The 24,654-nt window shown below is 37.1% G+C and overlaps 1 protein-coding gene across 6 annotated transcripts in view; it reads right to left on the bottom strand.

Moving 5' to 3' along the window:
- Positions 1-24,654, bottom strand: part of LOC145661112 (extracellular matrix organizing protein FRAS1-like) — a 3,375,101-nt gene that overhangs the window by 274,351 nt on the left and 3,076,096 nt on the right. For all 6 annotated transcript variants that reach the window (XM_081726561.1, XM_081726566.1, XM_081726573.1 and 3 more), the window contains 2 exons: positions 19,706-19,836; positions 5,131-5,748 (listed from right to left, as the gene is read on the bottom strand). In XM_081726561.1, coding sequence (XP_081582687.1) covers positions 5,131-5,748; positions 19,706-19,836 — 749 coding nt within the window. The remainder of the gene's footprint in view (positions 1-5,130; positions 5,749-19,705; positions 19,837-24,654) is intronic.

Raw genomic sequence — 24,654 nt, 5'->3', positions numbered from 1 at the left:
GCCTTAAATAAGCAGTGACGTCATCACAGTTTGAGACTTTGAAGTATACTGAGGATGTGCAGAAACAGAACAAGTGTGTAGTAGAGTGGATGTTAAATTCAATAACACCATACATCATGGATTTGAGGGAGAGATCACACATTCAGGACATTTATTTTTTCTAAACTTGTTTGAAAGAATCAGATAAGTGTATTATGAATGTTACTTTTTATATAAAATGAGACATAAAAATAATTAAACAAATAAAGTATCATCTGCCACAAAAGAAAATGCATGTTTTTCGCCAGATAGTACTTATTGTCCCTTGTACCAAAGGATAATTTACTCGTTGTTTAAATGACTTCATTTGAATTCGTAAGGCTGCGAATCTTGATAAAATAACACTTATACGTTTCCAAAATCAATTTACTCAACATGTAAAAGAAATAATGTGAAAAGCAAGGAAAACAGCAGAGTATTATATGTTAAATTCCACATAATAGAAATACAAAAATCGCTTGAGTGTTTGAAGTTTAACGTAAGGGTAATATATGTGAATAGATAGTGTAGCGGCTAACGATTTTACAAGTATTGTTCCAATGTTTCACGAGAATTGTTGTGCAAGAAACAGGCTGGTAGATAGACAGACGAACAGAGAGAGACACACAAGTGCAGTTTTGAATCAAATTGAAGAAGCTCGCTCAACTATACAGTATGTAGTTTCAAATGTCAGCTAATTTAATGGAAGAGCATATGCTTTATTAATGGAAGAAAAATTTAGAACAACTTTGCTTTTTGTTGCATTACGCGTGTTTCCTTTTCAAATTACCTTAGCAAAAATCTAGAAGAGTAATAATACTTTTTTCGTCTAAAAAAGAGAAGAAAATATGTAACTTTAGTGAAGACTCGAAAACGTAACAAAGGATTAGGAAGTAAGCATGTAAACACTAACCTACATATCAATCTAATCTACTCCTGTCATAAAGTTCTAATATTGTAGTAATTATATATCTTTTTGTGTGGAACTGTTAATGTCTAACAGTTTCGCTGTTTTCCTTGTATTTACTTACATATTGTGTAAACTACATCAACAAAACTAATATATATTGTTATTTACTTAAATGACCCACGCTACCCTATGAGGACACATCTGGCAAAATGCATATGTTGTCTAAATCTTCGCTTAAGAAGGTCAACAAGTATGGCAAAGTACGTTTATAAATTTACTTATATTTACTATCAACAGGCCCATATTTAGGTAAGTGCTATTCTGTGCTCGAGCACAGGGCGGCAGAATTCAGGGGCCGGAAAAATTTTTGAATTTTAAGTTTTGACAAAATAATCAATGAATTTGCTTACAGTCAAGCTAGGCAAAAACCGTTCATTATGTAAGCTGATAAATGAATTTCCCTTGTGCGCGTTCAAGTAATCTAAAAACCGAGAAAAACAATTTTTTGGAAATACTTTGGGAAGCTTTTTAATTAGTCAAGTAACTTAAAACCTGAGAAACGAAAATGCATACAGCATAAAAAGTTTATTTGTAAATACTTTGGAAAGAGTTTCTCTTTTTCGTTCGAGTAGCTTAAAAACAAATGAAAGAATCCACATTCATTATGTAAACTAATATATTTTTACATATAAAGTTTTATAAAATGCTTTTTACTAAACTCACTATTATCTGTAGATATATGGTAAGCTCAAAATAAAAAATGTCCAAAATACTGCTTAGCTTTTAATTCCATATTTCATTATTGCAATAATAAGAGTAAATATTTAAGAAATTCAATCAGAATTCAAGTGAAATTATGAAATGTAAAAATGACATAATAGTTTATTAAAGATTAATAGAATGCATTTTCTCGCGACAGTAAATTAAAACCTACATGAATAAATTACATGACAGTATTGAGAAAATGTGTCCCCAATAGATGAGTGGTTAAGCTCGTTGCATTATAATCAAGGACTCCTGGGTTCAATTCCCATTGGGGGGGAGTGATTCAGATCCCAAGTTAAGCTGTAAATCCCGTCCTTAGCACGTTATCATCGTCCCGTGGAAGGCAATGGCAAATTACCATGAGTTCACCTTGCGCAGTCGGGTCAAACACCTACCTTCCTGCAGAACATTACATCATAATCATCATTGAGAAAATTATGCCATTCAAAATTACGTTGTAACTTTTATAACTTGTAATACCTAAACTGCTACTCAAAATCACGGCTTATTTCCTTATTTGAGACATAAGTTTGTTCGGAGGGCGGCAAATTATTTAGAGCACAGGGGCGCAGAATATACAAATACGGGCCTGACTATCAACGATATTTACTAACTACATCATGTGTCTGGCAACTGTCACTAAATTTAACACAAACCTCAAACCCATCAACTTATTTGTGCGAATTATACATAGTGATTCTTTTAAAACTCATGGAATTCATTTGGGTCTAGAATTTCTAACTGAGGTCCGATTTTCATGCGGTTTGTGGCAAATGATCAAGTAAGTATGGGACTATGTTTACTGGTTTAAATTCATCCGAGGTAATATCGGCCACGTCTCAAGATAAACAGCCAATATTCACCAGTGTACCTTGCAATTGGAATAAGGTTTTGGATTTTTGAAGCGAAATTGCAGAATAAAATTAAGTGTTAGCGGTAACACCCAAAAATCTCATGTTGAATAGCTACAGCCGATTTCTTTCGAGAACAACGGAGAGATTTCTTAGGCGACCTAAGGAGTCAATAAATGACATTTTCCACAAGAGCTGCCTACAGGGCCAGATGCTTCCCGTCTCACTCAGAAGCAATATTGTTTCTTCCAATTTATTCACTAGCGATCATGGATATATTATGTTACTATCTGGGGCAGAATGTAAGGCAAATTTGTTTCTAAGTGACCTTCGCGAATCAACAACAAAGTCCGTTTACCAAACTTTTAACGATAAATTCATGTTGCTCCAAACAGTACACTATTCTCACTGTGTCCTGATTATACTCACACAGTAGCCCAGAATTGTGCAGCGTAATTCCTATACAACGGCCCAGTTTCCTATTTCTTATTCTTATTGATCTTGGCGAGGTTTTCATGTACGAAGAAAACTCAAATCTTCACATCGCACCGCACTTGATTCCAATTGTAAGGTACAATAGCGAATATTTGCGGGTTTTCTTGAGGCGTGGCCGATATTATCCCGTATGAATTTAAACCAGTAAACATGGTCCCACAAATCTTCCATTCTTTCTTGATCATTTGCCACAAACTGCTTGAAAATCGGACTTCTGTTATAAATTCTAGACCCAAATGAAATCCGTGAGTTTTTTTTAAAAAAAAGAAAACACCATGTATTACCAAGAATGACAGATATGGGTGAAAGAAAATTAATATTTCGTGTTCCTACATTTCTATATATTAATGATCACAATTGCACGGATTTTCATCTGTAGTTTGATAAATCAGCATAGCGAGAATCAAATGTGGTGTCGTCACAGCTTATGTATCGTAGAATCAAGCAAAATAGTATTCCATCTGATCTTGAAGAATCGCCTGTCGCACTGTTTATGTGCAAGTCCACTATACATCTGTATTCTCTGATGCAAGAAAATGCACGAAGTGCAGACCAAGGAAGCATATTGTACACATGTTCGATGGGCAAAATATCAGGCGAGCAGATAGATCAGTAGAGCTAAGCACCTGTAGTTCCTGAAAAATGGCTTGAACATTCCGAGATATTTTTGGTAGTGTAGTGTTCTGATGAATATATACGATACAGCGATAATTCGTAAGGAAGTAATTCATTAATGCGTTGCAGTTTAGGTCTCGTGTTGTATCCAGTGACCCCTTCACCCTCACAACTACTGTTTGATCACTAAACGTTCAACAATTCACGCTGTTATATTGCACCTATATCTAATATGTATGTGGTTTCCAGTGTAAGACAGAGGGAAGCGAGCAAGATACCGAAGGCAAAATAGTCTCTAATTTAATGTAAGCTGGTGGAAAGGATAACCAGTCCAGCGTTACTCGAAACATCGTTGGTGACAAGCCCACAACCTTCAAAGCAATTCAATATCAAGCTTATACTGTGGACGACGCTTTACGACCCGTCACGGCCATGCGGACATGTCTGTCATTGCTTGGGTAGTGACACTGCGTGGTTCACTGTCGAATCATCTATCTGTGTGTACATTTTTGTATTCATTATTTCCATACACGCACCACTATCATCGTTACATGAGCTGTACTCATATCAATTTCGTGATACAAAAAGCCATTTCCTGCAAGCTGACCACATTCTCATTCTGACACACTGATGTCTCCATATTGCACTTTTTAAAGTTGATAAAGAAACTAGCGCGGACCTACACGGAGTTCTATGTATCGCCGACATATATGTTCTAATCTGTCTAATACCTAAATTAAACAGGGAATGTACTTTCATGCTCCCATAAGCGCAGCTTCATTGTTTTCCGTTAATCTTATTATAAATAAATTACTCTGTGAGAATGAATTATATGAATATTCTAGGTGATCAAGTGCATCCTATGCTACAGACGTATACACTCAGCTGGACGTGTTTAGGAATGATTAAAAAACACAACTTTCTACCCAGTGCCCCGACTTGAACATTATTGAACATCTATGGTCAATTTTAGAAGTCCGAGTCTGGCGCGGATTTCCTCCCTCCTCATTACTGATTCATCTAAACAAACTAAACGCAGGCTGAACGTGGTGCAACATAACAATATTATGTTTGTCTTCTTCGCCTGCTCGTCATATTTTTCGACTTTTATAATATATTCCTGCTAATAAAGAAACAGAAGAAATAAAAGAATTGCATGCGGCAAATTCTGTGCCACTCCCTTTCTCTTTTCCCACTATGTATTGTAGGTATGAAAGACTACCAAAATTTATTTTTGAGCACTGGGAAAGAAACAAATAACAACTACGGTTTAAAAAGTTGCATTTAACTATATACTTTTATGGTCAGCACAAGTGCTGATTTTTCAGATCGAAACTAAGTTCATCGCAAAACAGGCGATAGTTTCGATACGTTTCCTACAAGCATTTGTATATGAAATCTAAGAAGAGCAATCATACATGAGAAATGAAGATAAAGCACATAGTTGCATACATATACAAAATAATTTGAAAGTACCTTTACTTGTAGGTTGGCTTCGTGATCTGGAGTTCTCGGTTCTATTATAGAATACGTGTTTCTATCAAATTCAATTCTTGGGATATCTTCTCTATCCTGAATTTTCACTTTTACATTTATTCTATTACCAAGTTTGGAAATTCTATTTCCAATAGGATCTGCCAATTTCACTACAAATTCTTCATCGCCTTCAAGAACATGATCATCAATTATGTCCACTTCACAATTTACCATTTGGATTCCTTTGGAAAATAGGACTCTGGAAATCTCAGATTTAGGCCTTTCTATGTAATCTTCGCCGGATTTGGCTGATCTCGGACGAGTGAAACATTTGACACTCACAAATCCATTTAAATCCCCAGATCTTTTGATAGGAATGGTTACTTTAGTTGAATTTTCTGCAATCAGAACTTGCGAGGTGTCAAACTGCAAAAAGGAAATGTCATTGTTCATATCATCAATAATAATTTCTGCATGGGTTGGATGCGATAACACTGCGTTACGAGGTTTGCTAAGGAAGACTTGAAACTTTTTTTCACCCTCTAAAAATACATCTTCATGGTCATCTAAAATGGTCAAATTGCACCATGCCACTAATTCTCCTGGGTTAAATTTTACCTGAAACAAATATAATTTATATCAATTAAATTAGGAACAACAGAATAAAATGCTCAATTTATTAATATCTTGCGTAAAATAACACGACAATATTTAATTATTTAAGAATTTGGCTAGCTACACATTTCCAAATAACACATACACACACGATAGATATACCTACTTGTATATTAGATGCGAAGATTTATTACTTCGACTGTAAGGAGGCTTCTCGAGAAATGAGAAATGTGACAATTGCACTTCTAAACAATACTGAATATAAATGAAGGTGGTGGTTAATAAATCGCAAAAGAAAACGATGTGTGTATTTTTTATACATACATATATAATTGTTTAAGTGTGTGTGTGTGTATATATATATCTTCCAACGTAACTGTGTAACACGCGAAGCAATTTCCTAAAGTTGATACACATATGATTTATATTTTAGAAACAAATATATTTGAGTAAGATAAACCCGGAATCTTTAGGGTGTGCGAAGGGAGTGGTGAGAAAATAAAAAGGAACATATTAGTTTGAATCTATATTTTTCGGAGTCATTGAGATGAGTAGTGATACCCCAATGTCATATTGTGGGAGCAATACACCTGTAACATTCCCAGGAGGGAAGAAGAGGTCATATATAGAAATAATTCAGCAGGAATGATATTACTGTCTAATCACTAGCACTTGGGGTTGCTGAGATGGATAGTACACGTCCGATCCCATACTGTGGGAACAAGACACTCCTAGCATTCCAAGGAGGAAGGGACGGTGGCATGTAAAAATAGTCAAGGACGACCAATATTAGTGTCGAATCCATAGATTTTGCGGTCGCAGAGCTGATTGGTGGAAGATTGCATTTAAGTAAGAACGAGCATGTTACGTGACTCACGGAATTGACAAGAGCAATGCCAAAGGTGTTGCTCATCGTTGTTTATTCGATTGCACGGAGAACCCACCCAGGGACTGCTGATATATAGCAACTGCGCTTAGCTGCAGCAGAAAAAAGTATTCAGCCGACCGGCAAGAAATTTTTAATTTTGAGAGAAATAATACAGCCCTAATACAATAGAATGATAACATTTTCATGGAAAATAAAGGAAGGCGATACAAAAAGTATTGATCCGGATTATCCTGATCCGACAGTTGTCTTCAATGAAGGTAAAGGTGATCAATAATGCAAATCGCATATTAAATTGATATTGAAAGGAGCACCAGTAACCGAGAGGAGGTCCATTGTCCAAGATGTTCCCGGTAGTGGAAAAAGTACCAGAATTCAAATACGGTAATTTCATCAATGCTAGCAGAGTACGTTGGTAAAGATTCTTTAATTTTAACGGCGCTTTCAGGTACAGCTGTTCAAACAATTCCAGTCGATCTATTCACTCTGCCTCCGGATATGTGTATTCAATCAACCTGTGAACCAACTGACTGGTGAAGCTTTGAGAGAATTCTAAGAATCTATGAGAAATGTACACTCATGTCCAAAATTATTGTCGCATGTCTATAAATATGTTGTTGTAGGAATATAATTTGATAACGAATTCGCCCGGTATTTCTTATAATGTTAGTATATGTATAATCGGCAAAGACATGTACGTGGCAAATTTCATGTCAAAAGAGCAGTAAATAGGAACAATAACACGAAAATAAAACTTTCTAGTCCATTTAGCAACATTTTGTTTTACTCATTCTAATTTTCTATTTATAATTATTTTCATATGAAATTTACCACAAATATAAATTTCCCGATTATACACATAGTATCTGTATTAAAGGTACCCTGCAAAATCATTATCAAATTATATTCTTATAAGAAGACAGTTATAGATATGCGACAATCATTTTGGACATGAGTGTTCATATGATATCACGAGTTTTCAATGATAGGACGATTAATGATGCACAACATCTATAGTTGTTTAATAGAAGTTGAAACTCAATGTGACGATTTTTTGGGTGTTGTATGTATGCTAAAAGATCTCTGTCAGCTTCTAACTTTTAAAGAGCAAGCAGTTATAGAGCGAGTGTAAAAATATGTGAGCAGAAAGGCACTGAAAATGAAAAGAGGTTCAGAAAGGAAATTATAAAAGGTCAAGGTGCATATAAGTCGTTCAGGAACAGAAATCATTATACAAAGAAGTGTGAAAGAAGATAACGACGAGACCCAAATCACATTCCGCAGAATTTTAGACAGACTAACCCAATCGACCAACGAAGACATACAAGAAATTATCAGAAACATTGTGGTTATTTTTGGAGGAAGACGCCACTTAGGAATTCAATACAGAAGCCGTCTACTTTTTCTCAACAAAGTAATAAGGTGAGGAATATAGAAAGCGGATGTTAGGAGAGCTGAGGTAACCGTCTCAATACTATCGGCAATAAATATTGTAGCGAACATGCAGCCAGAATGGGCTAAATTATACAGGACAAATGGCGCATACTTCGATGTCGCCCGTATCATGTCTTGGTCGGAGGAATGTAGCGAACATGCAGCCAGAATGGGCTAAATTATAAGATTATTTTAGAACATTATTTATTATTAAGAAATTAGTATTTCTTGGTTGAAACTGTAAACATCCGGACGAGCTTTGTGATTTTGGAATAGACTGCAATTCAAGGAAAACAACGATTCTATTCCCACAAACAAGCACACGGATGTCACAGAAACACACTTTCACCAACTTCAAATTTAAATCTATATGAGTAAACAAGGATGCTTATCTGGTATAAAAGCAAAACTTCAGAAAGTTTACGCGTCCAGAAATCATTATCTGCTAGAGCGTATACGCCTCCACTCTGCGTCTGCGCGACTCAAGAGGACCTGACGCCAACACCTTGATTATGTAGCAGCAGCCCCTGAAGTCCAAGAAGCTGAACCGGCCTTCGTCCGAGTCTAGAAAGACGTCTCTGCATTAGACGACCTCCACGGAGGACTTCTAGTTCACGAGTCCAGTTCCATTGAGGGAGACGAGGAGGACAGCCGTCAGCCAGTTCGAACCTAGGACCACGAAGTCCCGAGCCGAGCAGCGAGACCCTGCGAATCTGCGAGGCGACGCCTAGGAAAGAAGAGGAACAGTCTTCCGGCGGGTTTGAAGTAAGGACTCTCACATTCCAAACAAGTTATAAAGTGCGTCGTAAATTTATCCAAAAGTGACAACAGTAAGCCGGTTCTATTGGACAGAATCTAGCGGATAAAACGTGAGTAAACAAAACCATATTTTCATTTGTTCTCAAAGAGGTTTGTTTGAGGAAAAAGGAAGCTAATATTCTATTTACACGCATAGCCTTGCATTGGCATGTTTTGATTTATCAGTCTCATTTGGTTAGCCTTCAGCTAACGGGACAACCCGTCAGAAACCGAGATCCTTCAGGTCAACGCGTAGACCGGCTTTTAGAAATTATAATTATTCCCTTTAATTTTAGAACTCCGGATCTTTCATTAAATTCATTTCTTCATTTCATATTTATCCTTTTGTAATAAAATATAAAATCCAATTTCCTATCTTTTATTCAAGTAACTGCATCATCCCAATGCGTAGTTTCAAGCAGGTATTATAGCGTGACAGATTACATTACTGAGCTTTTAGTAAGCTACTCCCCAGGTAATCGAGAGTGTAACTAAGTAGTCATTAAGCTCTTTAATTAATAACGAAGTACTAATTCAAGTTAAACAAATATTCATACGATTACAGCAGAATTGTTTATAACAATAACTGTTATATTGAGTCGCGCACACGCAGAGTGGAGGCGTATACACTCTAACAGATAATGATTTCTGGACGCGTAAACTTTCTGAAGTTTTGCTTTTATACCAGATAAGCATCCTTGTTTACTCATATAGATTTTAATTTGAAGTTGGTGAAAGTGTGTTTCTGTGACATCCGCGTGCTTGTTTGTGGAAATAGAATCGTTGTTTTCCTTGAAGAGCAGTCTATTCTAGAATCACAAAGTTCGTGCGGATGTTTACAGTTTCAACCAAGAAATATTAATTTCTTAATAATAATAATAAAAAATGTTTTAAAATAAACTTATAATTTAGCCCATTCTGGCTGCATGTTCGCTATAATACATCCAAAGAAACAGAAAAGGAAGCTTCAGTACTGACTAACGAAATACAGGTTGCTTTTGGTTCTATGGTGATGTTCGAGAGCAACAGTTGCTAGTATCGTTTACAAAGAAGGAAGATATTCATCATCATTACCTACAACCAGCTTGTTGAATTATTGCACTACACTGGATCTCAACTCAGTAATAACTCCATAGCGACCCCTCCAAGAACTAGAACGTAGAGCAATGAATGTAAAACTTTCTCTGCACGATAGACACCAATCACTGCTTGTTACAGCATGACTATTCATTTAAAAAGATTAGATTAAGTATAAAGTCACGACTATTCTACAATGAAGAAGATTGTGATTGATTTCAGCATTTTAGTACGGAATTATCAAAAGAGAATACTACAACGTATGCCTGTGTTTAAGTTCATTCTCGATTACCATAAAACATATTGACAAACCCATTTCAATATGTTGAAAATGTTTTTAACATTTTACATGGAATTTGGTGCTGAAACGTTTCTTGATACCAGAAATCGATCTAGCTTGGTCTCAACTTTCGAAAAGCTTGTTCAATTTCGTTTTTGGACGCATTAATTGGGCTGTTTCACTTGTATTACAAAAGCAAAAAAGAATGTTCACAAAATTTTGTGAAAACGCATTTTCTCATACAAGAAAACGATTTAGGTATGGATCAATTACCTGCAATTAGTTTAGTGGCGTTTTAGGCGCTTCATTTTAGGGACGTCTCAATTATATTTCAAAAAGAACGAACTATGTAAATGAAATTTTTTGCAAATGTATTTTCGCGTACAAGAAAGCGTTTTAGCTACGTTTCAAGTCCTCAAATTAGTTCAGTGGAGTTTTTGGAACTTCATTTGGGGGGCGGAAAAAAATTAACTGAAAAGAGATCATCATGAAATTTTGTAAAACTATCTTTTTCGAGTAAAGAGATTTAGCTTAGTCTCAACTTTCGACAAAAACTTGCTTAGGGGTGTTTTCGAGTGTGTTTTATCTCCAGGACGCCTCACTTATATTTTAAAAACAACGAATTATCTTCAAGAAATTTTGTCCAAATGCGTTGCAGCGTACAAGAAAGCGATTTTGTTATGGCTCAACTACCAGAAATCACCTTAGCGGAGTTTTCGGGCGCTTAAATTATATTTCAAAATGAACAAACTATCTTAATGATATTTTGTTCACATGCGTTTTCGCGTACAAGAAACCGATTTAGCGAAGACTCAAGTACCTCAAATTAGTGGTATTATTTGTAGACAACAACATTTCAAGTTAAAATAGCTCTTATGATCATTATGATTTTTTTCGAAACCTCTTTGAGTACAAGAAATAGATTTAGCTTAGTTCCAACTTTCGAAAAATTAACTTTGTGGTATTTTTAGAACTTCATTATGGGGTACTAAAATTATAACTTAGAAGCTGGACAAACAATCTTCACGAAATAAAAATAATGCGTTTTTTGTCTGCAAGCTAGTTGTTCGAAAGGTCAAAGTTCGTAAATTATCTATTTAGAATATTTCGGCATAAAACACTACCTGTAGGACTACCCCCTTCGTACGTCTCTGCTGTAGTGTATAGACCCTAATACAATATAGAATTTAATTTACTATTCAGGCCCCTCCACACACACTGTGCGTTCCCCCCTCTGGAGAAGATGATGTTCATTTTTGGCATGGATAACTTTCCCCATTTTATCTCTATAGAGTTTACTTGTGATGGTTGGGTGCATATATGGGTGAAAGATGGAACATGTTCAATTCGCACACTATCCCCTGGGAAAAATGTTCAATTCGCACACTATCTCCATAGATAAAAAATAGTACTTACAGCCAGTGGTATTATACAAATAATTTATTCATTTGTAATTAACAAACTCTATGTTCTATGGTTAGTATAGTGACTTACTATTAGTATGCATTATTATTATGTGTTCGTATATAAGTATTATTATTTATTCCTGTGATACTATAGTAATAAGTAGTTCGGTACTAGTAGTAGTAAGTTGAATTAGCTTAGGATCTGTTATATTAAATAATAGCGGGCACTATTTCATCACGGAAAGTAATCCGGGGGAAACAGCTACGGAACTTTACCCAAAATGACTACATACCACAAGTTCGTGAGTGTTTTCGCATAAAAGCGATTTTTTTAAATAATAACGCTTCTGTCTTCCTGAAGGAATTTGTATTGACGAATACAACACTGCATATTAAACACCATCTTACTAAGAGTGTTTCTTGGTGAAAAAAGAGGGGTAAGTAATTAAAGTCAATTTGGAACCAGGTTCTATATCTGCACCCAACTTAATGAATACCGCCAAGTCATTCATGAAAAGAATACAACTACATACGCACTCAAAAATTAAAATAACCATAATGCAATTGATACAATACATTAAGGCTGCTTTTCAACAACTCACATGTAATTTTAAAATGATTAATTTCCGACATGCATTTACATAATTGAGTACAGGTATTGTACAAAGTGTAGATGTACTATTCATAATGCACCATATACACTAAAAAATCTACACAAATTCTTTGCACTGTTTCATTGTGCATACTCCTTGAAAACAGAATTTTTGTACGTGTATGGGCATACTATATTCAAGTAAAGCCTATTTCAGAACTTTTGATTCACATTTGCTGTTTACATTCTATGATAATGAATTTATCTTATCCTTCCAGATTGTAGTACACATGTCATCCACTTTTATTATCCGGTGCAAGAATAAATAATTGTATTACTTATGATTTTTACGATTCTTATCGATACATTCAACAAAGGGAAGAGAAACAGATATTAAAACATCATCATACATAAATAAAACATCAAACAAGCAATAGTGCGATATTAAAACTTGGCTCTACTGGTTATGACGTATGAGCCTCGAGACGTCAGCGCTCTCAGGCCTATATATTGGTGGCTACGGTCAGACCCAAGCCAATACAGTTTCTTGTACCGTTATACCGTTTCTCATTTTTCTCGATTAGTTCTTTGATAATATTATTTGAATATCAACGTTCAATCTACGGTTGCGATTTTAATTTTTTGCATCACTGAGGACGAAAAGAACTGATAACGCTGCCCAAGAAAGAAAAACTTTTTTTATACCTCATAACCTAAGATTTGTTGTACAAGTTATGCAACACTGATTACAATAGGTGATTCTTAAGGAAACAGTCACGCTGATTTCGAAAATCACCATAAGAATGCCCTGTCACGTCAGGTTCAAAAAATATGACCATATTTATTATTCGTATTAGGTCTACATACAATACAACACAGATTGTCCGACACAGTTTTCCAGATATTTCTCAGCCCCTGTTTAACCGATTTACAGAAAATGTTATGAATAATCTTTTAGAGCTATCTAGTTATGTCTCCCAAAATTCGAAGCAGATCGATTGAATACAGGCTGAGAAATAGCCCGGACAATTTGACGGATAATGTAGGTCCTATTGTATTATAAGTACATTAAAAAGTTTGTGACATGGTCACGCCTATTTTGTTCATCAAATAGTGACGTCTGTAGAGAAACACTTATTCTCCTCCATAGCAAAATAATGTGCAAAAGATTGATGTTTGTGTTCAAACTCAGAAATTTTTGTACCAGAAGCAAGTAATTTCCATTGCTGTAGTCTAGAACCTAGAATTTCAGATGCTTCTTTCAACAAATTTAAGTCACGTGCTGAAGTCTTCCTGCTCTATTAAATGTATATCACTGTCAGCATGTATTGATATATAGTCCGGATCTTTTGACGTAGAAGCCTCTGGCTCCGAGGTTCATTCCAGTCATCTTCTTCCTCTGTCCATGTATCAGGGGGTACATGTACTGGTAAAGCGTCACTGTGATGCACAGGTTGTATGGCCGAAGGAATATCAGAACACTGGATGACGTGTTTATTTTTCTAAACATGCCGGAGATCTTATTCATGCAGAAGTAATAGTCATTATGGTGGTTTATTGGTATCCTCCACAGCATCGGTACAGCAAACTGGAAGGTCTTTAGTTTCCCATTAATCACAACCTAAGATTTGTTGTACAAGTTGTGCAACACTGATTAGGAGCCCATTGCTTGTTCTGATCACCAATTCGACAACCCACGTCCAAAAGGAGAAAGTTTTGTAATGTTATATATTTTCTTCCTTTGTGGTTTCGGTGTAAATCTACCATACACATAACAATAATTATCTGGATGATTAGTACACGTTCGGCTTGAACCAACTCGTTTTATTTTGTACCAATAACTCACTTGATACACAACTCTCGATTTCTAAAAGAATATGCTTCAAACACACCTAAACAACATAGAAACAAAGGGATCTTGACAACAACCACATATACTGATGAGTGTTTATTACGAGGAACTGTATTCCATATACAGGATACGACAGTGATATTATTTAAAGAGTGTGTGTATACAAGGGTAAACTTAATTAATAAAGTGTTCGAGATATTAAACTGCTATTTTAGGGAAGCACGAGTGCTGGCCCTGTAATTTTTTTTATTATTGTGTTAAGTCATATATGTAGTGAGATTTTGTCTGTATCTAATGTAAGTATCTATCTGTATTTATCTATCCACATCTCTGTTTTCAGTATGACCATATTGTAGTGTTACGTGGTCAGATTATTTATTTTCTCAGACAGTTAAGTGGAAAGACAGTAAGAGAGAATGAAGACCCAATCACGACTCGAGTTTTTCTCTTTTCTCGGTTATGTTTAATATATATTAATAATTATATATGTATTATGGTTGTTGTACATACTTTGGGATAATGGTCAGATCTGTTTTTTCACTATTTAAGCTATATCATATTATATATATTAGATGTAGGCTATTAATTTGTATTTAATTTAGAATATACTCACATAATTCTAAAAAATATTTCTACCTGTAATTTAACTAGATGGTGGAAACACTACTGCTAGTAAGAGCTTCCAATGCTTTCTGTGGGGGAGTTCTCCTCCCATAATCCCACTTCTTCTTCCACACCCGTATACAAATAATAGTTGATTTGGCTCGAGAGGGCTATTTTCAAAGCAAGTTTCGAGGACTAAATTAGGTGCTGAGAGGATAAGTAGTTTTGAAGACACTTGCATAGACTAACTTAGGTACTGTAACGGAAGAGAGAGATTGGGTAGATCTTCTCTTTGGAGTTAAATATGTATATAGTGAGTGCTGACTAATAGATAGGGAAATAGGCTCCCATTTTAGAGTAGGGAATTTGGATACATAAGCTAAGAGGTCCTACGTTCCTTCAGTACTGAGAAATGGCATTAGTAGTAGGAATTCCCTGAATGATAGAAAGTTTTAGAGTAACGCAAAAGTTACCCTAAGCTGTTTTCGGCTTACAACGGATCCAATAGTGAGGAACGCATTAATAACTCGTGTAAATGAATCCGAAATACTAGGTTCAGTCCCCAGAAGTAGGTTCCTTGAGTGCTTAATGATAGCGTTTTGTTTCTTAGAATAAATCTCCTGCATACGAGAGTGGAATTTTTGTATTTTTGCCTCTATTTTACCTCTCCTGACGGATCTATATATGGAACCTGATTGAACCGTGGATCACTGGAATCGTGTCTAATCCCTTCCCTTTCAGGTCTTTCTTGATTCGGAAGAACTAAAAAGGAGTTGCTGGGAGCGAGGTCAGGACTGTAGGGTAGATGGGCAGTGTTGCGCGTTGAACTGCTCCAAAACAACGGCGGCGACGAGCGAAGTGTGAGAGGGCTATTGTGGTGAAGAACTCAATTAGCTTTGATGTCTGGGCGGACTCGGTGGACTCCATTCTTCAAGAGGCGGAGTACTCCAGTGCAAAATGGACCTGTGACACTCTGTCCGGTAGGAACAAACTCTCTGTGGATCAGTTCTTTCGCATCGAAGAAAATAATGATCATGCTTTTCACACGTGACTTTCTTATGCGAACTTTCTTCGGGTTTGGAGATGAGAGGTGTACCACTTCCCACTTTGTCGTTTCGATTCTGGATCGTACTCGTAGACACAGGTCTCATCACCAGTCCAAAAAATGGACATGGTCTTGCAAACGTTCAAGCATTTCTTCGTAAACAGCCAGATGCCGTGTCTTCTGTTCATCGGTCAGAATTTTGGGAAAAGTTTGGCATACACTTTTCTCATCTTCAAATTCTCTGTTACTAAGTTCAACACAGTAGTCGAACCCAATCCCAGTTCATCAGCACTTAATCTAAGACTAAGAAGACTATCAGAGGTTAAGAGTTTTATTACGCACTTTCACCAGATTTTCAGTAGTTCGGCTTGTTCCATGTTTTCCAGAGCGGTCATCGTCTTCAACGTCCTCGCAGCCCTCTTTGAACCTCTTGTGCCACATGAAAACTGGGCGTCTTTTTTGTAGGCCTCTGAATTATACGAAAAATCTCTGTAGCTGTTTCGTTCAGTTTCGCACAGAACTTTACAGCATAACGCTGCTCAAAATGCTCTCGGCCACTCACTCAGGTTTCGGTGGGGTTACTGACACGCGCTGACGCACTAACGATCTACTCACTTCCATGTCTCAGAGGCAACTTACCTCGTGAAGTCGATTATCTGACATTCCCACCCACTACTGCACCTTGTCGGTGGAACGGGTCTGCGCCCGCGCTCCTACTCAGTTAACATTCAGCCTTGATACTTTGTGAACGCACCCTGTGCACACATTTAGACAAACACTCTGAGTATGGTTTTGAACGGAAGCGCAATATGGCCATTGGTAAAACGTATTGATTGATGTCCATATAAAATTCATTTTCCCTTGCATATGTGAATGTGGTTGAAAAATGGATTGCTTCCGTAGTGTAAGAGCAACAGCAGCATACAGTGGAATTTAAAACTAATATTCCTTTTAGTTTTGATCAGTTTGTATGCCATTCAGCTTTCTCAATTTATCCATAGTTTCTCCAAATGTAGCGCTACTGTCGAATAAACAACCCTAAGCTCTTCTTTAACCTCTCTTATGCTTTCCGCGGATTTCTTTCGGTGATCGCGATCAGAACGATGTTCGCCATCATAACTTCCAAAAGTATACGGTTTACTCTGAAAGAAAAGGGACAAGTTGTGGCTTTGCGCGCACGTACTTGATCGGGAAACCGATAGCGAGGACTGCTCAAAGTTTCTAGTCCCACGGGTTAAGGTCCGGGCTGCTAGAAGGCCAATCAGCGGTAGAAATGAAGTTGGGGAAGTTGCGTGCAGCCAGTCCTGGGTTCTTTTCGCTTTGTGGCCTGGAGCGGAATCCTACTGGAAGATCCACCTTTCTCCAGGGAACATGGTAGCAGAAAGTGGTTTCACTATAGGTTTTAACACTGTGTCCTGGTACACCTTGATAGATGTTTTAACACCTTGTTAGCAAAAATGCAGCTGGGTTTGCTTGAGTAGCTTACCCCCACCAAACCAGCACTGAGACAGGATAATGTGCCGTCTGCACCTTTGGATGTGCCTCAGCAGCTGCAGTAGATGACGTGGCATACAATTGTGAACACCTATTCGTCAGTGAACAGAATCTTTCTTTGCAGATTGTTGCCGTAACGCAGCAACAGTCTTTTTGATTTAAGGACCCTCTGCAACATTAGTGATTGGGTTAGAAAGTGACCAGTCCGCCTCTTATACGCCCGTAGATGGAGGTCACTCCTGAGCATACGAGACACGGAATTTCTGCTTATGTTCATCTCAGCAGTCATCACACTTTGTGTTCGAACAGGATTTCTTCGAATCCTTGCTGCGACTGCTTTCTGGACCTACGGGGTTCGTACCGTTCGTGGTCTGTCACCCCTTGCGCGGTCAGCTGCCGTTCCAGTCTTGATGTATCGCTGTATTGCGCGTTACACGAATTTCTTGCTGATTTGTAGGGGTTTCAGGAGGTTGAAAATCTCACCTGCTATCTTCCCGACCTTGTGTAGTGCAATTACTGCTACACGATTTTCGTAATCGCCCCACTCCATCAGAACTCAGTACAATATCAACGTATGTCAAGAAGAGTCAAACACACACTACATGCATCTTCCGCTTTACATACAGATGGCAGCACTGGGCCTCTCCGGATGCCTACAGCGCCACTTCAAACTTTATAACAGTATTTATGATATGACTAGGTAGATGCATAAAATTTGCGGATGATATGGCGCTTATTGCATAATATGAAATAGAAATCAATAAAATGTTAGATAACCTGAGAATGCGCTTTGAAAATTATGGGATGAAAATAAATGTTAGAAAAACAATATCTATGGTGATTGGAACGAAGAAGTCTGTGTCAAATATAAAAGCAGAAAGGAAGAAAATAGAAAAAGTGAATAGTTTTCGATATCTGGGTAGTATTCTTAGCAGCGCCACAAAGTGTGAACGTGAAATAAAAGCAAGGATAGGAATGGCGAAAGAAGCCTTTAGGAGGAAGAAAAGTCTTTTTTTGTGGGACCTTGAATAAAAAAACTGAGAAAATGACTCATAAAATGCTTCGTGTAGAGTATTGTACTGAATAGAGCGGAAACGTAGACATTACGTAAAAGTTATGAAAAACGACTGGAAGCATTCGAAATGTGGGTGTGGAGAAGAATGGAAAGAGTTAGTTTAGGCGGGTGGAAAACGAATGAGAGGGTGTTTGAAATGGTGGGAGAGAAAAGAACACTTTTAGATTTGTTAAAAAGAGGAAGAGAAAGTGGTTGGGACATTGTCTAAGAAGAAATCGTATCATGAAGGACTTCCTAGACGGTATGGTGGCAGGAAAGAGAGGAAGGGAACGAAGGAGACTACAATTAGTAGATGATAAATAAACAGAAAGATCAAACATGAAAACGAAGAGGTAGACGGAGGACCGTGGAGCATGGAAGCTTCTCAGCTGCTGCAAGTGACCTGCCAGTAAGGGCAGAATACCTATGATGATGATGATACACTATTCAGAGTTCAATAATGTTTCGATTTATGTAGGTGTATCTCTCACGAAAATCATATTTTGACATCCTATTCTTTCAATCTGAAAATCAACGAAAGTATAGAGAGTTTCTACGGCTTATATATCCAGGAAGAGCAGAACCTAAGCTTTTGAACGATATTTAACACAGTAGTATACAGACAGTATGTTTCACGAGTATGTATCTACCCGAAATCTTATAGTAATTTTTCAACAACTCAAGACATTGCACTGTTCTATTAGTTATGCAAATCACTAGAAAATCATGTTGTTAGAAGCTTGCACGAAAATGGTCAGTTTCTTTTGAGCTGCACAAGTCATGCTGTACTTGGTCACGATCCGCCACTGTATTCACGTGGGTAAAAGCACGTCGAAGAAACAATACTTTTCTAATACAACTACCTTCCCAACAACATCTCTTTACCTTTCAAATCTCAGAGAACGTCGCGGATCGCCACTTGCACTCTCCCGTGCTGTAGGAAATACTTTTGATTTTGAGGACTGTCCTTGCGTTTCTGCACGCATCTGAGACTGCTTCCGTTATTTGAACTGTTTAGTTCGTTCCTCTTTTATTTCTCACTGCTGCAATTATATCTTTTATTCTCACCTTTCTGGTCTCTTCTTACTTATTCCTATTGTTATATCTTTTATTTCCTATACTTATTGTTTTACCTCTTGTTTTTGGTTTCTATCTCTTTTGTGCAGCAGCTTATTTATTACATAAATCTTGCTTTCTTCGTTTCTAAAATTTTATTTCAGGCATTCCCTGTTTGAGCAGTCGTACTGATCGTCAACAGTATCATTGCTGACGACCCCATTAACTCCTAAAACCTAAATCCTAACACTTCTTTTTCTTTTTCAATCATTACACGACTTTACACATATGGTTTACTAGATACTATTTTACTACAATTATCACACAGATGTTACAATATATTATTTCTCCGCTCAAACTATAAAAGGGAGAACAATACATACTTCGTTTGAACTCGATATATAATCCAAGCCTGATGTTGCACCTAATGTTGGAGAAGATCTTGTTGAACACCACACGGACGACTGCTGTGATAAATCTGGTCCTTCTCTATCAATCTGCAATCTAACAGTTCCTAATGAACAAAACAAATGAATTAATAAATTACTAAATGGAAGTAATATCGGAAAGATTCTCCATAGAATTACACAGTTCATGAGTTTAAGGTTTGTATCAACATCGTTATTATTTATTTCATAAAACACGAAGAAATATACCCATACGAATATTACTATCTTCGTACAAAATCTTTGCTTTCAGTCTTTCAGTTTCTAACTTTTTCTCATTCTCATTCGTTCAATCTATTTATTTGACCAACTGTACTAATCATTATAGTCTTAAACTTAGGATAAATAACTAAATAATGACTAAAAAACATAAAAGTACTGAGCCAACCTGGGCATATAAAAAGGTGGTTGAATGCTTTTTTTTAAAAATATATATATATATTTGTGGAATGTTATTTCCTTAAAATCAGAGAAAATATCCAAACTTTCTAAATAAATGAGACATTAAACAATCATCATATGTCTTTCTTCTAAATGTCAGGCCTAAATGTAGGAAAAATATAATTTAATGTTTCTTAAAGTTTAAAAGAAATTTTGTTTCAATATTTCTGGATATTGTCGAAAGGTGATGTCTGCTGTTGTAGCTGATAAGGGACGTATGCGAAAAGTAATAGTTAGATACGTATTCATGAAAATTGGTACCCCAACTATCTGTGGATCGCTAATAATAGTGGTAATAGTCACTCGCTGTGAAAATGCCCTGTTTACCCGGTATGTATAATACATGTACCAAATAGTGACCGAGTGAGGCTGTGCCGAGTTATACCCCAAAAACATCGGAAAAAAGGCAGAAAATGAAAAATGTATGCAGGTAACCTGAAACCTACGGGAGAGAGACACGTGACCAAAGCCACGGCAACAGTGTCACACAAGTAGTGTTGCCATCCCAACACAAACTTAAAGTTTTCAAATAGGACGCATACCATTTTACGGTGTTAAAATAACTGGCATAAAATGTGAAAGAAAATAAGCAAAAGGTGGGTCATCAATGTCGCCAAATGAGGGAGATAGGAGGCTGTAAAGTTGAGAAATTATGGGATCCGTATAGAGAAACGAACAAATATAGAACAATAACAAGACTGCAGAAGGAACAAAAATACAGCAGGAAGTAAACTGCAGCATGCACAGCATCCAGTGACTAACGAGCTTGATACAGGATTCACCGAAAAGGGAACGTGTTAGAGCAGCCGTAGGAAGAAGAAGTCCAACGTTACATGATTTATTTATTACTGCTGCTTATTACAGGAGGAGATATGATGCGGAAATGTTTTCCTGTAGCGCGTTTGTGTGGAATCGATACCCCGAACCCTTCCCGAGAGCTATGAAACGAACTGTCTTGGGGTTGCAACACTACATAAAACACTGCATTCTACATGCCTTATAAACCACAGAAACGACGGTGTAGCGCGTAAGAAGAGTACATAAAAGTGTGGTACGAAAGATAACAAATCTGTGGGAAGAAAGCATGTTAGAACCGATTTGCAAAGATTGTGGAAGGTAATTAATGTTTGCAAATCGATTCTGACATACTTTCTGCTAACGTGTGAGACAGCAATGAAGATAAAAACACTATGCACTCAGGTTACCAGTAATATACAGCTGCAAACTATTTTAACATAATACAACAATACATAGAATAGAAAAGCCATAGATATATTGCAAAATATGCATTTCTCGCCCTAGCCACATACTCGACATGATGTATCAAGGCCGTTAGTCAAACGATGCTGTGCTAGCAGTGGTTTACTCATTACTGTATATTTGTTTGTTCTGGAGTTTTTGTTGTTATACATTTGCTCATTTCATTGTACGGATCCCATAATTTCTCAACTTTAGAGCGTCCTATCTCTCTTATTTGGCAACATCGATAACACATCTTTTGCTTATTTTCTTTCACGTTTTATGCCAATTGCCTTAATGCCATAAAATGTTATACGTTCTATTTAGAAAACTATAAGTTTGTCTTGGGGTGGCAACACTGCTTTTGTAGCACTACAAAATCGTGAAGCGTTCCACATTTTTTAACTTCCGAAGAGAAGGAAGGAAAATACCTTGAACCTGAACCTGAACCTGAACTACCGTGGTGTTGGGCACGTGTCCCTCCTATACGGTATTAGATTACTTACACACGTTTTTCATTTTCTGCCTTTTTCCGACGTTTATGGAGTATAACTCGGCACAGCCTCACCCGGCCACTGCTTGATATATGTATTATAGAAATCGGGTAAACAAGGCATTTTCGCACCGAGTGATTATCACCACGACAATTAGGAATCCACAAATGGTCGGAGTACCAATTTTCATAAGTATCTAGCTGTCACGCTTCGCATACGATCCCTTGTAAGAAAAGCAGCGGCGTAGCGTAAGAGAACGCCGGTGTGCCCGACATCCCCTGTTAATAAGAAAAAGTACGTATTTCATTATATATAAATTGTTTGCTTGTAATTATCACAATTATTTCCACTGCAATCTTCTGGCGCGCTCCCTCGACTTACTTTGACAAGAGGAGCCTACGCATGCGCGTCGCTCAAATGCACATTTTCTGTCTTTCCTCCTGTCGTATGCTATTTTCCTCGGGCTTCCAGGCCTACTGAAAGCATCGGGGTTTTCGTCTGCTTTCTGTTGAATGGGCATGCGCAATACTTCCCTTCTCACTCCTCCTCAACCCTTGCAACCCTACATTTGCTTTAGATATACGCTGGCATATTCAAGTATTTCCAACTGTATATATTTTGAACTAAGCTATAGTTTCTGAACAGAACATACGTGTCCTAATATAAAGGAAATAGAACAAAACGGAAATGGTTAGTTCAACGCATTTTTGAAGCATTCCGGTTATGTAAATAATAGTACTAAAATACACCGTAGTTATGCCTTAATCACAACTAAATGCATCGTAATTGTAATCTTCATCGTAAAGGAGCTCAAAGACACAGGCATAAATATAAAGCATTCTGTAGAATTACGATCACCGATCTGGTAGGACAAGAGAGCCACCACTCCCCGTCACTCGCAAAGATTGTGCCAGGGCCCTTCAGCCACTGGCACAAATCTCGGGGACATAAGGGGAACATGTTCTCTACAATCTTGTCCACACACCCCAATAATCCGATTTGAGATTGTGATGATGATTTCTATCCGACTGCCACAAACGAAACTGATGTCCTTTGACTTGTTTCATTTTTGAAAAACAATCGTATTCTTTAATATTTCATTGTCATTAATTATTAGTTGTCTATTTTCAACTATTTGTTTAATTCCTGTAACAATTCCTATAATGCTATTGTGGTAATCATAATTTTGCCCAGATAAGAGTATTGTTGCGCCAAATATAGGCCTGATTGATTTTCTTTCATAATTTTGGGGAAGTCATTATTTGTATTGTTATAAAACAAATGTCCTAAAATTTTAATGTGGATCATTGTGGATGCGTAAGTAGAAACATGTCAATTATTATTATGCATATATTCAAATTTCAGAATGTGCTTACGGCACTGAGATGTAATAATAATATGTACCAATATTTCATCTACATCATTTGGTATATAATATACGAGTACAACAGGTTTACCTCAGAAATCTGATTCATCTACTGTAATATGAGTCTCTTCTCCCCTCCCCCCACAATAAGTCTTAAAAAGTACCCTCCTGCCGATGTTATAGACAACTCTGCTTCCCTAATCCTCCAGCATTTTTTTCAACTTCATAAATATTTTGAACATCGTTAAAAAAGGAAAGGATTATGGGAACAGTCTTACCCATCCCACGAACGTTGAAGACAGATTTGCGCACTTGACTTCAGTATCTGGATACACAAACAGGCCCCCAGAGTTGGTTTAAGTGCTTTGTATTTACATCTTCAAATGATATATACAATCGGGCCCGTATTTACGAACGGGCGTCTGAGTTCCGGACCCAAGATGATAAATTTCTAGGGGCGATATTTTTTTTTGAAAGAACGAGATTGACGTGTGGTATGTAGAGAAAAAAGCCGCCCACGAGAAAGAAATGAAGGGAACGATACTGGAAACAATGTTCATACAAAAGTGGGGCCTAGTTTTTTCGTCACAACGGTAGTAGCAAGAAGGAATTGAGACAATCGTTTTTTAAATTCTAACGTAATCCACGTTGACGTTGTAATTCCCCTACGTCGATATCTTTATCAAAAGTTAAATTCACTTGCAAATCCTCGCTGTTTACCTTCAATGTTTCCAACTCTACATCGTCAGTTGTCGGTTCTATGTCAGTGTTCCTGGACAAAATATCACTCGGATTCTTTTCTCCAGGACAATGCACCGGTGTATACTTGTATTGAGCTAAGTCAAGACTCCACCTTACAAGTTTTGGTGCTAACTTCGGCGATGTTTGAAGGTATTTTAGCGCTTTACAATCGGTATACAATTCAAACTCCTTATTAAACAAATAGTAGCTGAACGCTCGTAAAGAACTAATCACAGCTAAAATTTCCAATTCTACTATGTGTCTAGTTTTTTCCTGTGGTCTTAGTACACGACTGTAATACGCCACTGGTGTCCATTCACCATTCGCTTGGTTTTTGCATAAGGACTCCGCCAATTGAACTTGTTGATGCATCCGTGTACACCCTCGTGTCTAACTCCTCCCTAAACGGGGCTAACAATGGTGCATTCATCAATGCCAATTTCAACTTTTCAAATGCCTGTTGGTATGACTCGTTCCACTCAAATTTATGTCCTTTTTTCAAAATCGGTTGGAAAATTGAAGTTATCTTAGCGTAATCTTTACAAAACTTCCTAACATAATTTGTTAGTCCAAGAAATGACTTAAGCTGTTTCACATTGTTTGGG

This window comes from Thermobia domestica, chromosome 1, assembly GCF_964235325.1.
Source record: "Thermobia domestica chromosome 1, izTheDome1.hap1.1, whole genome shotgun sequence".
In the NCBI taxonomy this organism is placed as follows: Eukaryota; Metazoa; Arthropoda; class Insecta; order Zygentoma; family Lepismatidae; genus Thermobia; species Thermobia domestica.
Note: the sequence above shows the minus strand (reverse complement) of the source record. Positions and strands in the feature narration are given on the sequence as shown.